The following is a 17871-nucleotide window of genomic DNA, read 5'->3' as shown; positions in this document are numbered from 1 at the left end:
GAGGCCAGCCTGGGCTACCAAGTGAGTTCCAGGAGAGGCGCAAAGCTACACAGAGAAACCCTGTCTCGAAAAAACAAAAAAAACAAAAAACAAAAAACAAAACAAAACAAAAAAAAAAAAAAAAAAAAAAACCTATAAAGAATTAAATACACTGAATCTACCAATGAAGCACAGTTCAATGGTTTTGTATATGTTCTTGATGTGTGCTCCAGATTTAACTTGTATTCACTGTTCACACATTTTGTGATCCTACTACTTCTTTTCTATGATGCTGGAGATTGAACTGGGACCTTATGACACTAGGGGATGCCTGTTTACGCTTGTAAATAGTACTGTAGCTACCAACATAAAGCAAACCCAATATCGTCTTTGGAGGGTCTGTGTCTCCTACTGATGTCAGGCCTTTTTTTTAAACCTTACAGGTCCTTTGCATGTATATTATGGATTCCTGTTTGTTTGTTTGTTTGTTTATTTATTTATTTATGGGATTCCTGTATGTGAGAATATGTGTTTCTGTATCTATATGCATTTTTATGCTTTTTCTGTGGCTCTTTTTCTTTGGTTGTCTTGTCATTTTCAGATTTTTTTTTTTTTATTACCTTTTTGTATTTTAATATTACTCCTTAACTGCCTATTTGTTTTCTAACTAGAGACAGAAAGGGTGTATAGATCTGGATGGGAAGGGAGGTGGGGAAGAACTGGGAGGAGTATGGGGAGGGGAAACCATAATCAGAACATATTGTATGAAAAAATGTATTTTCAATTAAAAAAAGGATTAAAGAAAAACAACAACAACAACAACAAACAGAGCTAGGGATGTACCTCAGTTAGAGTGCTTATCTAGAGTGCATACGCCCTATGTTCATCCCTCACCACCATAAAAGAAAAACACAAAATTTATGTACTGCTGAGCTGTGTCCTCAGTCCTCTAGTATTTTCAGAGATTTGTATTGGCTGTAGGCTTCAAAGAATTAATCATGCCTTACTGTTTGTTTGATGGTAGTTCTCTAATAATTCTAAATAGTATTTCATTGTATCATTTTAGATGTGTTTTCAGAAAATTTCACTTTAAACATTAACTTTAAATTACAGTTTCGGAAGTATGTATGCTAATGTGTTGAAATTGATTAAATTTATTTAAGTGATTAAAAATAATAGATTGTAATTCCTCTATAAATTTGAATAGTTTTTCTGCACAGACGAGAGAAGTTTGGCAGATAAGTTTAGGAAATGTCTTTGAAAGGCAGCTTCTCTAATTTATTTTCTTTCTGTTTCCCACCTCTTCCTCTTCTTCCTCATCTCCATCCTCAGCTCCCCCCACCCTCCTTCTTTATTATTTTAGGTCTGGCTGGCCTTGAACTCCTGATTCTCTTGCCTCCACCTACCAAGTGGTACTACAGGTATGCACCACCACACTTTTCTTTGTTGTTATAACCATCATAATCATTTTTTAAGTTAAATTTCTTTTAGTTATAAACTTTGCTTTTTTGTTGTTGTTGTTTTTTCTTTTGATATTCAGGAGTCAGGACCTTTATGAGTGACCTCTACCCCAAACCTAAAGCATTTCATCCTAGCACTTTTCTATTCTTGTATGAAATACCTGACAAAAACAACTTGGGAAGAAGGGTGTCTTCTGACTCTAGGATATAGTCTACCACAGTGAGGAAGGCAGCAGGAGTACAAGGAGGTGCTCGTGCCACTCTGTACTTAGGAAGGCAGCTCTCTTCCTCCTTTCCATTAATTCTGAGACCCTAGCCCATGGGATGGTGCCACCCGTATTCAGAGTGGGTTTCCTCCTTAGTTAACCCCGTCTGTGAACACCCTCATAGTCAGACCCAGATATTTTGTCTCCTAGATGATTCTAGATCCTGTCAAGTTGACTCAGTATTGACCACCACACATCTTTCCCTTGTCAACTTGATACCCACATATATCACTTTAAACATTTTAATCTTTTTTTCTATGTTTATGACTGCTGACTCAGAGGTCAGAAGAGGCTGTCTGATTCCCTGGGACTGAAGTTACAGATGGTTTGTAGGTCTCCATGTGAATGCTGGGAATTGAACTTGGGTCCTCTGGAAGAACAGCTAGTGCTCTTATCTACTCCCCCACACCCCCAGAAAATCACTTTAAAGCCATAACCTTCTATCCTTTGTCCCTATAGGCACATAAAAGTACTTTATAATGTAAAATGCATTCGGTCTAAATTCAAAGGTTCTTACAGTTTTTAACAGTGCCATACCATTTTGAAGTTAAGTACAGTTTCTTCTGAGACACTGATGTCTTCACAGTGAGCCCCTATAAAATAAATTACTAAAACAACAACCAGATGACATACTTCAATGTGGGATGACACAAAATAAACACTCCCATCTCTAAAGGAAAGAACGAGGGTATAGCAAGGACTGGACCAAGGCAAGACTGAAACCCAGCGGGGCAAACGTCAAATCCTACAGCTCTTTGTTGGGTATCTGGGACTGTGCTCCTGGTGGCTTGGGTAGCTCCACCCTTCCTGGTCTGCCACCTGCAGCACATACAGTCTCTCAAACCAGTTTCACTCCATTCCTGTAGCTTTCCTCAGCAGATATCCCATTGCCCTGGTCTTTTTGTGGCATCCCAAGGTCTCCCAGTGTTGCCTAGGCTTCACCTAGTGGTCTTTTAGGCTCTCTTAGCAGGGAATCCAACCCCGCCACACATTGCTGTGCCTCAGTGGTGTTTTAGAACCTTGGCCTTCCATGTCCCTTCATTCTTGCAGCTTCCATGCCTGTAAAACTAGTACCATGTATATGATGCTAAGCATTGCCAGCTAGAGATAGGCCCCTGGACCACAGTTAATTGTTGCCTGTGCCTTCCAGGATGAGTCCAGGGAGACAGTTTTCCCTACAGTTGTTCTTGAGCAGGGCACCCTTTCAGTAGCGTTCTGTTTAGACCCCTTTAAGGGAATTTGGATTTTCACAAGATGTAGTACTAAAAGGATGGAGTCTTGCTCTCTGGGCACTTCCCCTATTGTTTCAGTTCAAAACTGGTTTCTCTAGAATTGTGCCAATCTCTAGTAATTACATCTCCTTTCTCACCAACATGACTTGTCTACAGCTTTATTTTTTTACACTTATATATTTATTGTATGTGTCTGTGTGTATGTGTGGAGGTCAGAGGAACTTAGGAAGAAGTTGGTTCTCCTCTTCCAACATGTAGGATCCAGGGATCAAACTCCAGTCTCAGGCTTGGCAGCAAATGCCTTTACCTGTTGAATCATCTTGCTGATCCCTTGCTGATCAGTTTTAAATTCCTTTTTCCCAACAAATGGCTTTTTTTTTTTTTTTTTTTACTATTTTGCTCCATTTGTTCTCACTGTAGACCTGGGTAAAAGTAGTGTGCAGTAATCAAGACACAGCCCAGATGCTGTCTGGCTTGATATCAGCCAGCCATTGAATTCAGCCTCACTGAAGTTGTTAGGACATAGGCAGTGGCAGCCAAATTCTTTGTCAGAATATAACATGAATGGCTTTTAGCATAGTTCCCAGTGGAGCCTTGTTCCCCTTTGAAACCCCATAAGCAAGACCGCCATTGCTGATGTTTTTCTTGGCAATCTGATTTCCAAATTCCTACCAGAGTGGCCTGTTAAACTCTTCTTACAACATTCATGGGCTTTTTAAGTCCCAGAGTTCTAAGTTCTTTGACATTCTTCTATAGTCATTCAGAGGTCTAACAATCACATAGTCAGGTGTATCACCACAACTGTCCCACTTCTGTGGTCAGTTCTATAGTAGTTCTTTTTTCATCGCTATGACAACATACCTGATAGACATATCATAAAGGAGGGAAAGTTTATTTTGACTGACTTTGGAGCCTGTAGTCCATCATGGGAAGATGACAGCGGGAACAGGAGGCTGTTTGGTCACCTCCCATCCAGTCACCAGAGAGAGAAATGAGTGGGGGTGCTCAGCTCACTTTCTCTTCCTCCTTTATTCATCTTGGGACCTGGGCCCATGATGTGATGCAGTCCATATTCAGGGTGGGTCTTCTTACTTCCTGAATCCAGTCTAGAATCAGGCATACTCGGGTTTGTCTTCTGGTGACTCTAGATCCTGTCAGAACGACAATATTAACCACCACAACTACTCCTATGTTGATGTAACTAGGTAATTAATCTCTAAGGTGTGTGTGTGTGTGTGTGTGTGTGTGTGTGTGTGTGTGTGTGTGTGTGTGTGTGAGAGAGAGAGAGAGAGAGAGAGAGAGAGAGAGAGAGAGAGAGAGAGAGAGAGAGAGGTTTCTAGTTTGAATATAAGACCTAGAGTATGCTAGGAAAGTATATTATAGCATTGTTCCCAGCCCTCAAAGGAAGGTTTGCTACAGTTTTTGCTGCTTATAGTATTTGTTAATTATGGAGCAACCTTAAGGAAAATACTTGCAAAATATGTTCCTGAAGATTTCAGAGGTATATCATAGTACTCTGGCGGTTCTCTTTCTTTTCCTTTCCTTTTCTCTTTCCCTTCCTTTTCCCTTTTCCTTTTCTGTGTCATAATTATACAGTTGGGAAGTTTTAATTATTGAGGGAGGTCTGTGTGTACTTAAATAAGAAAACAATCATCATAGATGAATAACTTCATTTCCACTGTTCAGCTACAAAATGCAAAACTCGTCATCTTTTTAAATCTTTGTGTGTGTACATGTGCATATGTGTGCCCGTGGTGTGTGTGTGCGCGCGCGCAGAGCAGAGGAAAACCTTCGGTGTCTGTCTTTTCCTTCCACTTTGTTTGAACAAGGATCTCTTTGTTCACTCCTGCATGTGCTATGCTAGCTGACCTGTGAGTATCGCAGGATCCTCTTGTTTCCAACACCCATGTCTCTGTGGGAGTGCTAGGATTATAGACATATGGACTTCTGTGTCTGGTTTTATGTGGGTTCTGGAGATCCAAACTGTGTTCCTCAGCCCTGTGCTTGCTTTTTTTCGTTTTCTTTAAAATTACTGTAAGTTAGGTTGGAATCCTCCTTCTTTCTCTTGGTTTTCTTTCATCTTTAAATAGTCAGGTCAGCTACTATGAATACACTTTGCACATAACTTAAAAAAATCATTGTGTATGTGTGTATGATGTGTATGAGTATGTGCATGCCATGTTGTGCACGTAGAAAGCAGAGGACAATTTGCAGTACTTGGGTCTCTCTTCCCATCTTGGACTCTGGAGATTGAGTTGTCCACTATCCCACGTATGTTATTTAAAATACACGTGCAAATATTCAAAACACATGCTATTTGATATTTTATTTTATTACTATTATTTATTTTTGGTTGAGACAGTGTCCCATTTTGTAGTCTGGACTGGCTTTGAACTTATAACAAGGCATTCCTTTGGCCTGAGTTGCATGAGTGATTGAATTATAGTTATGAGCCACAACACCTGGGTAATATTTTAATATTTTATTGTCCCTTTTTTTTTTCTACCTCTGAAATGTATCCCTCATGTTCCAAGGCTTGCTTGGAACATGCTTTGTACACCAAGCTGCTTTGGAACTCAAAATAATCCCTGTGTTTATGCCTCCAGAATGCTGGGTATATTATAGGTATGTGTTCCACACCTGGATGAGCTTTATGTTTTTAAATTTAAAATTTTAGAAGTGTCTGAGGAAGCACAAGAAATTATGGAAATTTAGTTTGTAACTGATTAAATTATAAATAAGCCTAGATGTAGAAATGCTTGTGGGGAGCTGGGCATAGTGACATATATCTATGATCCCAGCATTTGGAAGGCTGAGACAGTAGGATCACTGTATGTTCAAGGCCACCCATGCTTCATACAAAGATCCTGCCTCCAAAAGCCAGAAAAGTGTCTGGGTACTTTATGGGTGGTGGTTTTGGACAGCTCTAAATGTAAGGGAAACAGGGCCTATAGGGAAATTGTGTAGCATTGTGTGAGAGGAAGGAATATTTTTTTCCTCTTTGAGACAGAGTCTCACATAGCCCAGACTGGCCTTGAACTCCTGATCCTTCTGCTTCTACTTTCCAGGTGCTGGATTATAGGCATGTGCCACTATGACTGTCTAAGAGAAACGAGTTTATGGTTAATAGGTTAGGTATTTCTTTTGGTTTGTAAGGGAAAATGTAAACCAGTTGTATCCTGGAAGAATATTCTCTTAATTCTTAGTTTCTGATTTGAGATTCTTCTGTGTTTGAAAACCATTAACCCAATTTTGGTTTATGATACATTATACCAAGTTAATTTAAAATTTCTTTCTCTCTTTTAAAAGTTCACATGAGAGATCCTAATAATCAACTGCATATAATTAAAAATTTGAAGATAGCAGTAAGCAACATTGTCACCCAGCCACCTCAGCCAGGAGCCATTGGGAAGCTTTTGAATGATGTCGTTTCTGGCAGCCAGCCTGCAGAAGGATCAGTGGCTAATGTGATTACAGCGGGGGATTATGACCTTAACATCAGTGGTATGTAACAACTGTTGATATTTTTTTTAAATGGAAATTTCTTTTGTTAGGAAAATAATTCTTTGTCTTGGAGACCTTTCATTCAAGTACTTTATGGCTTACAAGGTGCTAGAGCTGGGCCTACAGAGCAGTGCTGAAAGACACTTTCACAGCCAGGAAGGAACTTCTTTGTTTCTAGCACCTGTAGTAAGTAACCTAGGGTAATCAGTGTTTCATGATAAAACTAATAATAGATAATATGTTTTTTTTTGTATGATTTGATATTGTTATTAAATGAAAGGCATGTTATACTTTTAATCTTGCTTTGTGTTAAGTGGAAATGTTTATAAAACAGATGTAAGTACATCGTTTTATAAGTGCTTCTTACACTGGTTTAGGTAGTAAATGTTTTTATAATAAGACTGATAAGGAAAATAATACATTAATATGTAGAGTGAGTTAATATTTGATGTGATTCTTTTCTAGTATCCAAAGTCTTTTGAAAAATACATGGTGAATTCTTAAAAGGGAAATATTAGAAATATTAATATTAATTAATGCAATTAATTACAATCTCTCAACTTCTTAAAAACAGCAGCTTACTTTTTTTAGGTTGGTTTAATTTAGTCTGACACTTTTATACTTCCTAATTGTATAGCTAAAGACCTTCCTGGGCCAGTGAGATGGCTCAGCTGGTATAGTGTTTGCCATGCAAGCCTGATGACTAGAGTTTGAGGCCTAGAACTCATGGGAGTGTGGTAGGAGAGAACTGACTTTACAAAGTTGTCCTCTGACCTCCACATAGGCACTGAGGCACACATGCACCCCCATACATTAATATAATAATAATGATGATGATAATAATAATAATAATAATAATAATAGTAATAGTAGTAGTAAACCAAATCTTGTCTCTATGTACAGAGAACTTAATGGCAGGTTGTAGGTCAACATGATAATTAGTCTATAAGTATGTATACTTACAAATATGTGTAGAATTACTGTGTTTCAGTCTTCCATACCTTTCTTTGCCAATAATTTTAATTTCAGCAACATAGATCAATCTGACAACTTCATTTTATCTTTTTTTATTTTATAGTGCTAGGATTTGTCCCAGGACCTTAAAACATGCTAGTCAGTCAGCTCACCACTGAACTATACCAGTCAAAAGAATTTGAATTTTTAGATACAGGATTAGTCAGTTTCTGGTATAATGTATTTTAATGTGATAGAAAATTTTGCATATTTACCTGAGAAATGGTAGAATTTGAGATTTGTTTTCCTGTCATCAGTGTTGAGGTATGAGAGGCAAGGAGTCAGATGTTAATGTCTTAATCTTACATATGACAAGCCCTGAGTTAATGGGGTAACTGAGGTAGGCTGCTGACAGTTTGAAACTTTGTCTCCTCTCTGAAAACATAAACTTGACTAGACTCCTTACTTCTTCTTCTCCTATCCTTCCCCGGTCTTCCCTCTGTCTCCTCTTCTCCCACCCTTTCTCATGCTCTTGCTCTGTGAGACAGTCTCACTGTGTAGCCTAGATGGCCTGGAACTCACAGTAATCTACCTACCTTTTCTTCCTAAGTGCTGGGATTAAAGGTGTGCACCATCATGCCCAGTTCTTTCTTTCACAGGGGAAGGCTTCAAGCTTTCTGTGTAGTTGAGGTTGCCCCTAACTCCTTCATTCTCCTCCTCTACCTCTCAAATGCTAGGATTTTCGGTGAGTACAGCCTCTTCCAGATTCTGTGAAGCTATTTCATAAAGTCTTTCTCTTTTCTTTTTTTTCTTCCTTCCTTCTTTCCTTCCTTCCTTTCTCTTTATTTCTCTTTTTTTTTTTTTTTTCCTTTTCTTTTCTTGGAGACAGGGTCCTGGCTGGCTTGGAACTCGTGACAGTCCTCTTACCTCAACCTCTCAACAGGCCTGCACTGCTAAACTTAGCTAGGCTCTTAACATTTTTGGTTTTCAGATGTATTGATTTTCTGCTATGCACTTTGCACTGATACCTAGAGATGTATAAGTCATGCGCTATAAGCTTACAGTCAAGTAAAGAGATCATTATATAAATAATGATTTATAATATGTTATAGAAATAATGATTGTAGTAGAGATGACCTATCTGTCATGCTAAAGTGCTAAGAGGATACAGAGAGGAATTGCCCATCGTGTATGAAAATAGTTTTATGGGGGTTTGTTTTTTGTTTTTTCCTTTTTTTGGAGATAGGGTCTTGCTAAGTATCTTAGTTGCTTTTCTATTATAATGACAAAACACCATGACCAAGGCAACTTATAAAAGAAAGAATGCATTTAGTTGGGAGCTTGCTTACAGTTTCAGAGGGTGAATTCCTGACCAACATGTTGGGGAGCATCAGTAGCCAGAGAGCTTGTATCTTGAGGCAACAGCCGTGAGGTAGAGAGATGACTGGATTAACATGGGCTTTTGAATCCTTAAATCCTCCCCTCTCCCCAGTGAGACACTTCCTCCAACAAGGCCACACCTCCTAATCCTTCTCAAACAGTTCTACCAACTAGGGACTAAGCATTCAAACATGTGAGCCTGTGGGTGTCATTTTCATTCAAACCACCACACTAGGTTTCCTAGGCTGATAGACTGACAGACTGACCGGCAAGCCTCCGACTCTTGTGCTTCCTACTTCTGTTCCCTGGCTTTCTGGGGTTGATAGGCATTGTCTTAGTTAGGGTTTCTGTTGCATTGAAGAAACATAAGTCTATGGGGGCCATACCTATTCATACCACCACATTCTACTCCCTGGCCCCCATAGGCTTGTAGCCATATCATAATGCAAAATGCATTTAGTCCCACTTCAAAAGTCCCCATAGTCTCTCACAGTCTCAACAGTGTTTAAAAGTTGAAAGGTAGCCGGGCGTGGTGGCGCACGCCTTTAATCCCAGCACTCGGGAGGCAGAGGCAGGCGGATCTCTGTGAGTTCGAGGCCAGCCTGGTCTCCAAAGCGAGTTCCAGGAAAGGCGCAAAGCTACACAGAGAAACCCTGTCTCGAAAAACCAAAAAAAAAAAAAAAAAAAAAAAAAAAAGTTGAAAGGTCAAAGTCTCTTCTGAGATTCATGTAGTCTCTTAATTGTAATCCCTTATAAAATCAAAAAGCAGATCACATACTTCTAATATAATGGCACAGGATATATAATTACCATTCCAAAATGGAGGAAATGGAACATAATAAGGAAATACTGGACCAAAGCAAGACTGAAAACCATCTGTGCAAACTCCAAACTCTGTATCTCCATGTCTGATGTCAAAGTGCTCTTCAGATCTCCAACTCCTTTGAACTTTGTTGAGTATAACACACTTCTTTCTCTTGGGCTGTTTCCACTCCCACTTAGCAGTTTTCCTTGGTAGGTATTTCACGGGTCCAGCATCTCCAGCATCGTGGGGTCTCCAAGGCAATCTAGGCTTCACTTTCATAGTTTCACACAGTGGCCTTTCTAGGTCTCCCTTTAGGGATACCTCTGACACATGCCTGGCCTCAACAGCTTTCCTTAGTCGCAGAGGGAGATTCCGTAACCCCTTTCTTCTGTCCTTAATACTAAAGCCAGAACCACTTGACCGAAGTTGCCAAGTTCTGCTGCTTACTGAGGCAGGAACATGACCCCCTTATTTAATTATATCTTCACCAGCTTTCTGTTTTCCATGGTTTCCTTCGCTTCCTAAGTTTGATTGTCCTGAAATTCTATCTGTAGACCAGGCAGGCCTCAAACTTAGTGATCTGCCTGCCTCTGCCTTCTGAGTACTAGGATTAAAGTACTGAAGTTTCAGTTTGTTCCATCATGCCTGGGCCTAAGCTGTTAATTCCTTTTCACAAGTTGGAAGCTTAATTGGGTAGGCTCTTGTTCTGAATAAAAGTCATCACTCCTTTTATTCCATTTAATATCTTTAATCTGTTTATCTCCTTGAATACAGGATTTATTTCCATTCTGCTTCCTGGTACTCCTTTTCTCCTCAAATTGTGTATTTTGTGTTTTTCCTTGCTCAGCTTGCTTATAAGAGTGAACACTAATAACCACACAACATAGTCTATACTAGACTGTTTTGAGATTTCCTTTGCCAGTGTAATTAATCCAAATTTCTTCACTTTAGAAGCAGCCACATTCTTAGCCAAAACATAAGAACAATCTCTAGGCCACATATTAAAATTCTTCTCTGAAATTTCTTGAGGTAGCCCTCACAGATCTAGTCACCCCCAGCACTACTGTCTTCTCTGCTCCTACTAGTATGATCCAATAAGCAGTGCTTAAAGCATTCCACTGCTTTCCTAACCCCAAGTACCAAAGTTCACATTCCTCCAAATAAAAGCTTGGTCAGGCCTATCACAGCAATACCCCAGTCCCTGGTACCAACTTCTGCCTTAGGGTTTCTATTGATGTGAAGAGACACCATGACAACAGCAACTCTTATAAAGGAAAACATTTAATTGGGGCCGGCTTACAGTTTCAGAGGTTTAGCCCGTTATTGTCATGGTGGAACATGGTGGCATGCAGGCAGACATGGTACTGGAGAAGGAGCTGAGAGTTATAAATCTGGATTTGCAGGTAGCAGAAGGAGAGACTGTACTGGCCATAGCTTAAGCATATGTGAAACCTCAAAGCCCACCCCTACAGTGACATACTTCCTCCAACAAGGTCATACCTCCTAATAGTGCCACTCCCTATGGGCCAAGCATTCAGACATGAGTCTGTGGGGGCCGTACCTATTCAAACCACTATAGTAATCCTTAAAATCATTTTGTTTAGCCTTTGTAGTCTCTTAAAGTTCCTGAGTAGGACTTTGAATTGGTTAGGTCAGTTTTCAAGTAATTCTTTATCACGATCTTCTTCCAGAGTCTTTTCTCTATCACTGATGTCATCAGTAAGGATGATACCATCCCCCAGGGAGTTGAAGATTGCTTTGGGGACAAAATATTTCAGTTATTACACAGGTTCTTATTTCTCCAAAGGGTCATGTCCCTGCATGTTCATGTATAATTTCAAACATTTTTGGGCCAGGGGTATAGTGTAGTGAATGAGCACATGCATAGCATATGCATGACCTCAAGGTGGGGAAAGATGGAAGGGAGGGAGTAATGAGGAAAAAAGAAAGTCTAGAGACAGCAGGGAATGGTGGCTCATGCATGTAATCTAATTGGGCAGGAGGGTTGCTCCCAGTTCAAGGCCAGCCTGGAATACACAATGGGACTCTGTCTCAAAACAAAAATATTCATTGGTGAAAGATAAAAAAAGTTGAAAAATGTTCATCTACTCCATCCTGGACTATTGACTCCAAGGTACTTTCCACAGTTATCATCCTAGAGATTTCCTTTCCTTCTCTCACTTTATTTTACAATATTAATGTCATCATCCTCACTATTATTGTGGGTGTATGTGTGTATGAAGTGTGTACCATGATGCATGTGTGGTCAGAGGACATTGTGAGGTCTTTGTAGGTTCTATGGATCATACTCAATTTTCAGGCTTACATCAAGTAGCAAGGGCCTTACCTGCTGAACCAGCTAGTCAATTTTTCTTTCTTTATACTCTCTCTTTCATTCAAACCTCTCTCTCTGTCTCTCTGTATAGAAAGAGTCTTACTCTGTGATACAGGTTGCACTAGAACTCACTGGCTTTGGCTCATTTCCAACTCAGTGCTGGATTCTTTTGCTTCAGCTCCTGAAGGTTAGGGTGATAGGCAAGAGTAACCGGACTTGATTCATTTTTATCTTTTGTGGTGTATATCTTTGATTTGATGGAGGGGTCTTCCTTAGTAGCTTTCTGGGAAAGGTGTATAGAAGATAATGCTTTTTAAATATATTTTTTTAAGAAATTAAAAATTTCTTAGAATGCTTTCCTTTTATTTTTTTGTATGGGTGTTTTAACTGTATGTATTTCTGTGCACCACATGTACGCAGTGCCTATGGAGACCAGAAGAGATCATTGGATCTTCCGGGATTAGAGTTATAGATAGTTGTGAACCACCACATAGCTCACCAGGTTCTGAGAATAGAACTTGGGTCCTCTGGAAAAGCAGCTAATTCTCTTAAACATGGAGTCATCTTACTGGGTGGTGGTGGTGCATGCTTATAATCCCAGTTCTTGGGAGGCAGATGCAGGCGGATCTCTTTGAGTTCGAGGCCATCCTGGTCTACAAAGTGAGTTCCAGGACAGCCACAGTGTGTACACAGAGAAACCCTGTCTTGAGAAACTTAAAAAAAAAAAAGGTGTGTGTGTATGTGTGTGTGTGTATAATAAAGTATTTTTTAAAAAAATCATGAAGCCATCTCTCCACCCACTTAGGATAAAATTTTTGAGAAGTTAATGAAAATGTAGTTTATGATTGATTGATGGTTTACCTGTACCGGTTAGAAATGCTTCAGATTTGATACTTTTCCTCTGAGCTTTTAGTGTTGTTCTTAAGAACCCTACTTATTTTCAGCTTTAAATAACTCAGAAGAGGCTCTTTGCTCTGCTGTTTGAGATGCACATTGGGCCACTTAGGGCTTCTGAGTTCCCGGGAGTGAGCAATTGTAACCATCTGGTCACGCATGGCCTTTAGTCCTGGGAATGTTCTTGAATTCTTTATTTCTTCATTTTTCTTTCCTGGAGCTATTCTTAGTTGGCTGTAGAATTTGAATTGATATTCAGTGTTCTGATCATTTTTATGAATATTGCAGAGTTTTGTCTGTTTACTTTATAAGGCTCTTCTGTTGAAATTTTAATGTTGTTTTTTTAAAAAGATATTTCTTTGAGACCAGGTGTGGTGGCACATGCTATTAATCCCAGCAGAGGCAGGAGGATCTCTGAGTTCGAGGACAGCCTGGTTTACATAGTGAGTTCCACGCCAGCCAGGGCTACATAGTGAGACCTGGTCTCCACCCCCAACTCCCAAGATATGTATTTGATTTCTGGGTTTTTTCTTTCTTTCCTTCTTTCTTTCTTTCTTTCTTTCTTTCTTTCTTTCTTTCTTTCTTTCTTTCTTTCTTTCTTTCTTTCTTTCTTTCTTTCTTTCTTTCTTCTTTCTTTCTTTCTTTCTTTCTTTCTTTCTTTCTTTCTTTCTTTCTTTCTCTCTCTCTCTCTCTCTCTCTCTCTCTCTCTCTCTCTCTCTCTCTTTCTTTCGAATGTTAACTTGGGATATTGATAGATTAATTTTAATTCATTGTTAGTGACCTTTTTTTTTCAATTTTCTTTTATTCTGCACCTTTTATCTTGTTCATATTCTTTTTCTGTTAGGTCCTTTTCATGTTGAAAAGTTCTTCACATTTGTTGAAAACTTTCTATTTCACATTGAGGTGTTCAGATGTTTACTGGGTACAAGGAAAACTCATCAGTCAGTTCTTCATTTTGTGGTGAGGCTGTGTAGAGTTGGAAGTGTCTGGTTTTCAGTTTTATTACAATTATTTGTAATTGTTTTCTTTGGGGCCATATAGTTTCTCTAGAGGTGAATTTTTAAAAATTGCTGTTTGTTAACTATGGAACAGATTTAATTTTAAGAATTTTGTTAAAATGGTTTTCTCTAGATAGTTTATAGGAATAGTATAGTTATTTGATTGTGAAAACTTATTTAATTACATTACTTGTATTCTCAGAGGTCTTCCAGCATTTCTACTTGAGAGTGTTGTGTACTCTCTGCTTTTAAAAGCAGGCAGAGATACTACTGAAGCTGAACTGTTTAGACAAATTTTTAGAAAAAACCCAACTATTAGGATAAACGAAAAGAAAATGAGTTCTTCAGCTTCTCGCTTCCTATTACTTCAAGACAACTCCTTTCAGTTTATTTATCTGGCTGCTGGGGATTGAGCCTCAGTCCCTGCACATGCTAAGTCTAAGCACTTTACCTTACCACTGAGCTACATTTTGTCTCTGGAAACTTGGAATGAGATACAATGAAGTACGGAATTAATTTGAATAAGGTTCCATCATGACAGATTGGTACTTTGGGGGTTATTTTAAAAGCTTATTTATCCGTTCTAATGCAGCATTAGTTAAATGTCCAGAAGTTTACATTTAGGTTTTGCTGTAGAGGGAGTTGGCATACTTTTCACTCTTTCTGTTTAAGCAGTAAATGTTAGATATTTACCTCATAGCTTGGCTTAACGGTGCCGTATTTTCTTCATCAGATCGGTCAATTAAAGCTAGTGTTCCTTGGTACAGTAATTGGAAAGACACTTTCATGGAATTGAAAGAATCCTCGTTATATACAGGTATTTCTTGTGATGGGTCTTTTTCCAGATTGTTCTCATGTTACTCCTTATCTGTTGCCCGCTGTCCCCTTTTCCAGTACTTTTTCTTATTTGTATCACTTACTGTGTCCCTGATTTTTCTGATGTGAAAGTGGTCTTGTACTCTTTAAACTCTTACTTGTTCATCATCTATTATCTATTTCTTAAATCCATACATTGCTCTGGAATAGTCTAGTTTGAACTGCATCTTCTTTTTATAAAAATGAAAAACATACTATCCCTTCCTTACCGAGACAAAATACATTGTATAGAGAAATTCTGGTTTCAGATTCCCTTTGAAGCTGAGAATGACCTTGAACTCCTCATCTCCTGAATCCCCCCAAGTGCTTGCTTGGCTTGTTGAAGGAAATATTCACAGGGTATCGTGGCTGCTATTTCACTTGCCAATAAAAATAGGAATAGGAGCAAAATAGTGATTTCATCCCAAACTATGCACAAGCATTTTTAAGGTGAAAGAATGGTCATTAAGTGTTCAAGTCTTGTGTTAAACACAAAATTTAAAAAGTACCATTTCTTCCCATTTCCTATAATTTGAAAAATATAACAAAATTAGTTTATTGGCAGTTAACAAAGTTAAAGGTGGACAGAGGAATCACACACTTCACAGCACCTCAGGAAAACATGTGGTTGAGGGGAAAAGTTACTTGTTCACCTGAATGTGACCTGTCTGAAGGATGAAAACCCATTTCTGCCTTGCTTCATGAACCTTTGCTTAGTGTTCAGTGTCTGTTCCCGCAGTGCTCATGAGTGCGTATCTTGTCCTTTCCTTTTTTATTTAATTAAAAATTATAATAGTTTTATACATAACTATGTTCATAAAGTTCTAAAATCAAATCATGAAACACAGTTGGGAGTGTAGCTCAGCGGTAGAGTGCTTATCTATTGTGTATGCCATTCTGAGTTTGATCCTCTTAACCCCATGTAAACTGTGCGGAAGGATAAACCTGCAGTTCCAGCACTTGAGACAAAGGGTCAAAGTGTATTAGTTTCATTTCTGTTGCTCTCGTTAAATACACTGACAGAAGCAGCTTAGGAGAGAAAGGGTTTATTTTGGGGACGAAATGGCCTCAAGGCCAACCAGTCATGTTATTTTGGCAGTACTGTAGTAGAATGAGAATAGGAAATAAGGCCAGCCTAGAACACCTCAAAGCCTACCTCTAGTGAATTATTTCCTTCAGCAAGATTCCACCATTTAAAGGTTCCATAGCCATCCCAAACAGTGCCTCCAGCTGGGACCAAGTATTCAAATCCCTGAGCCTGTGGGGACATTTTATATTCAAACCGCATTAAGGACTGTAAGATCACCCTTAGTTGCGCAGTGAGTTCAAGCCAACCTGGGGTATATATATATGAGACCCCTGTCTCAGATACAAAAACAAAAGACTGAACCCATAGTCCAGAGAAAGCTAGCCTTCCTCCATCTCTCTCTCCACACTCCTCTTCCTTCCCTCTCCCTCTCTCCCCACTGCTTTTTCCTTTCTTCCATTCTCCTTTCTTCTTCCTGAGAGATAGTTAGTTGTATTGGGCTTTTTTTTTTTTTGTAGTAGCGCGTGGGATCAAGCCCAGGGCCTCGTGCGTGCGTGGTAGCTAATGTCCTACCACAGAGCTGCATCCACAGCCCACATGGGTTAGCTTTATCTTTTCATTATCTGTCTTTGAAAATATAAACAAATGGGTGTAGCTTTTCATGAGTTTTTCCCTGTCTTACACAAAAATGCATACTTTGTGGCTGCTACTTTGTTTTATTGTTTCTTGAGACACAGCAGTCGGGCACTGTAGCCTTGGTTGGTGTTGAACTCATAGCCATCTTCTTGCTGTCTCAGACTTGTAAGTGCTGGATTTACAGGTATGAGCCACTAATGCCTAGCCTCGGCTGTTGCAGATTTTACTTCACAGCCTCATGGTGTTTCCTCTTCCTCTTTTAGTTGCATAGTATACCATTTAATGGATGGACCATAGTTTAGTCCTGATAATATAAGACTCTTCTAGCCTTGTTTCCTTAACTTTTTTTCTTTGATATAGAGTCATATAGCCCAGGATGGTCTCAAACTCCTGATCTTCCTGCCTCTACCTTCTGGTTGCCAGGGGTGCAGGAATTTGGCATCACATTTAGCTAAAGTTTATTTATACAGATAATATAGTATGGCATAGCTGTTTGGAAGATCTACTACCAAGCAGAAACTTACTCATATGACTACAGTTTTTTTTTCTTCTTTTTTTTGTTGTTGTTAATTTTTTAGCAATAGTAAGGCAACAAAGGTAGACAAATAAGCAAAATTGGTATAGATATATAGTCATTTCTGTGAAATATTTTGTTACTTAATAAAAATTTTTGATATTTCTTCTGTTGGTATAGGTAGTAAATCAATGAATTTTTTAGCTGGAGATGATTTTTAACTGATTTGGAGGGAGGAATATGTTCTGGTTGGTGAGAAAACTAGTTTCCTGTTGTGACAAATACATACAGTTGTGTCGTTCATTGTCCATTTCCATGAAGATGGTAGTATTGTTGGGAATTGTCTTAATAATGTCCTCCTAACCATACTGCAAATGTGTGCTTTTTTTTTTAAATTCCAAGACAGGGTTCTCTGTGTATCCCTGGCTGTTCTGGAACTCTCTTCTGTTGACTAGGCTCGTCTCAAACTCAGAGATCTGCCTGTCTCTGCCTCTGCCTTTGCTTCCCGAGTGCTGGGATTAAAGGTGTGTGCCACCACTGCCTGGCTGCACGTGAGCATTTCTTGTAGGACATTTGTTGTAGGCTTTTGTTTTGTTTTGTTTTTTTGAGACAGGTCTCTCTGTGTAACAGTCCTGGCCGTCCTGGAACCTGCTAGGTAGACTAGACTGGCCTTGAACTCACAGAGATCTGCCTGCTTCTGCCTCCCCAGTGCTAGGATTAAAGATACGTGCCATCACACCTGGTTACAGTGAAAAGATTTTTTTGTGTATTTGGCTGATGTGTTGGCACAGAAGATAGTCAGGCCAGGCAGAACTACATAGTGAGCTCATATCTTAAAACAAAACAAAAAGCCAAATAACAAAAAGATGATTTGGCCCCAGATGAGATATGGTATTTGGTCAGCACATACAGTTTTTTCTTCTGCTTTTCTAGTCATTTATGCCTGGTCCTCCAGCTTTCATCTTGCAGGTGCTAGGAGTACAGGCATATGCCATTCTGCCTGCCTAACCAGCTCTATCTAGAACTCTTTCT

At 39.2% G+C, this 17871-nt stretch overlaps 1 protein-coding gene across 11 annotated transcripts in view; it reads left to right on the top strand.

Moving 5' to 3' along the window:
* Positions 1–17871, top strand: part of Trappc8 (trafficking protein particle complex subunit 8) — an 85121-nt gene that overhangs the window by 6700 nt on the left and 60550 nt on the right. For 5 of the 11 annotated variants that reach the window (XR_008219032.1, XM_052741608.1, XM_052741610.1 and 2 more), the window contains exons 2-3: positions 6247–6441; positions 14541–14624. The exons of 1 other annotated variant lie outside the window; for it this stretch is intronic. Coding sequence is in view for 8 of the 10 variants with exons in the window: in XM_052741608.1 (XP_052597568.1) it covers positions 6247–6441; positions 14541–14624 (279 nt within the window). In the remaining 2 variants the exon portion in view is untranslated. Of the gene's footprint in view, positions 1–6246; positions 6442–8016; positions 8141–14540; positions 14625–17871 lie in introns of those variants that run through there. 5 more of the 11 variants (XM_052741611.1, XM_052741613.1, XM_052741612.1 and 2 more) reach the window with 3 other exon arrangements.

This window comes from Peromyscus californicus, unplaced genomic scaffold (genome assembly GCF_007827085.1).
Source record: "Peromyscus californicus insignis strain IS unplaced genomic scaffold, ASM782708v3 Scaffold_17__1_contigs__length_78620276, whole genome shotgun sequence".
In the NCBI taxonomy this organism is placed as follows: domain Eukaryota; kingdom Metazoa; phylum Chordata; class Mammalia; order Rodentia; family Cricetidae; genus Peromyscus; species Peromyscus californicus.
Note: the sequence above shows the minus strand (reverse complement) of the source record. Positions and strands in the feature narration are given on the sequence as shown.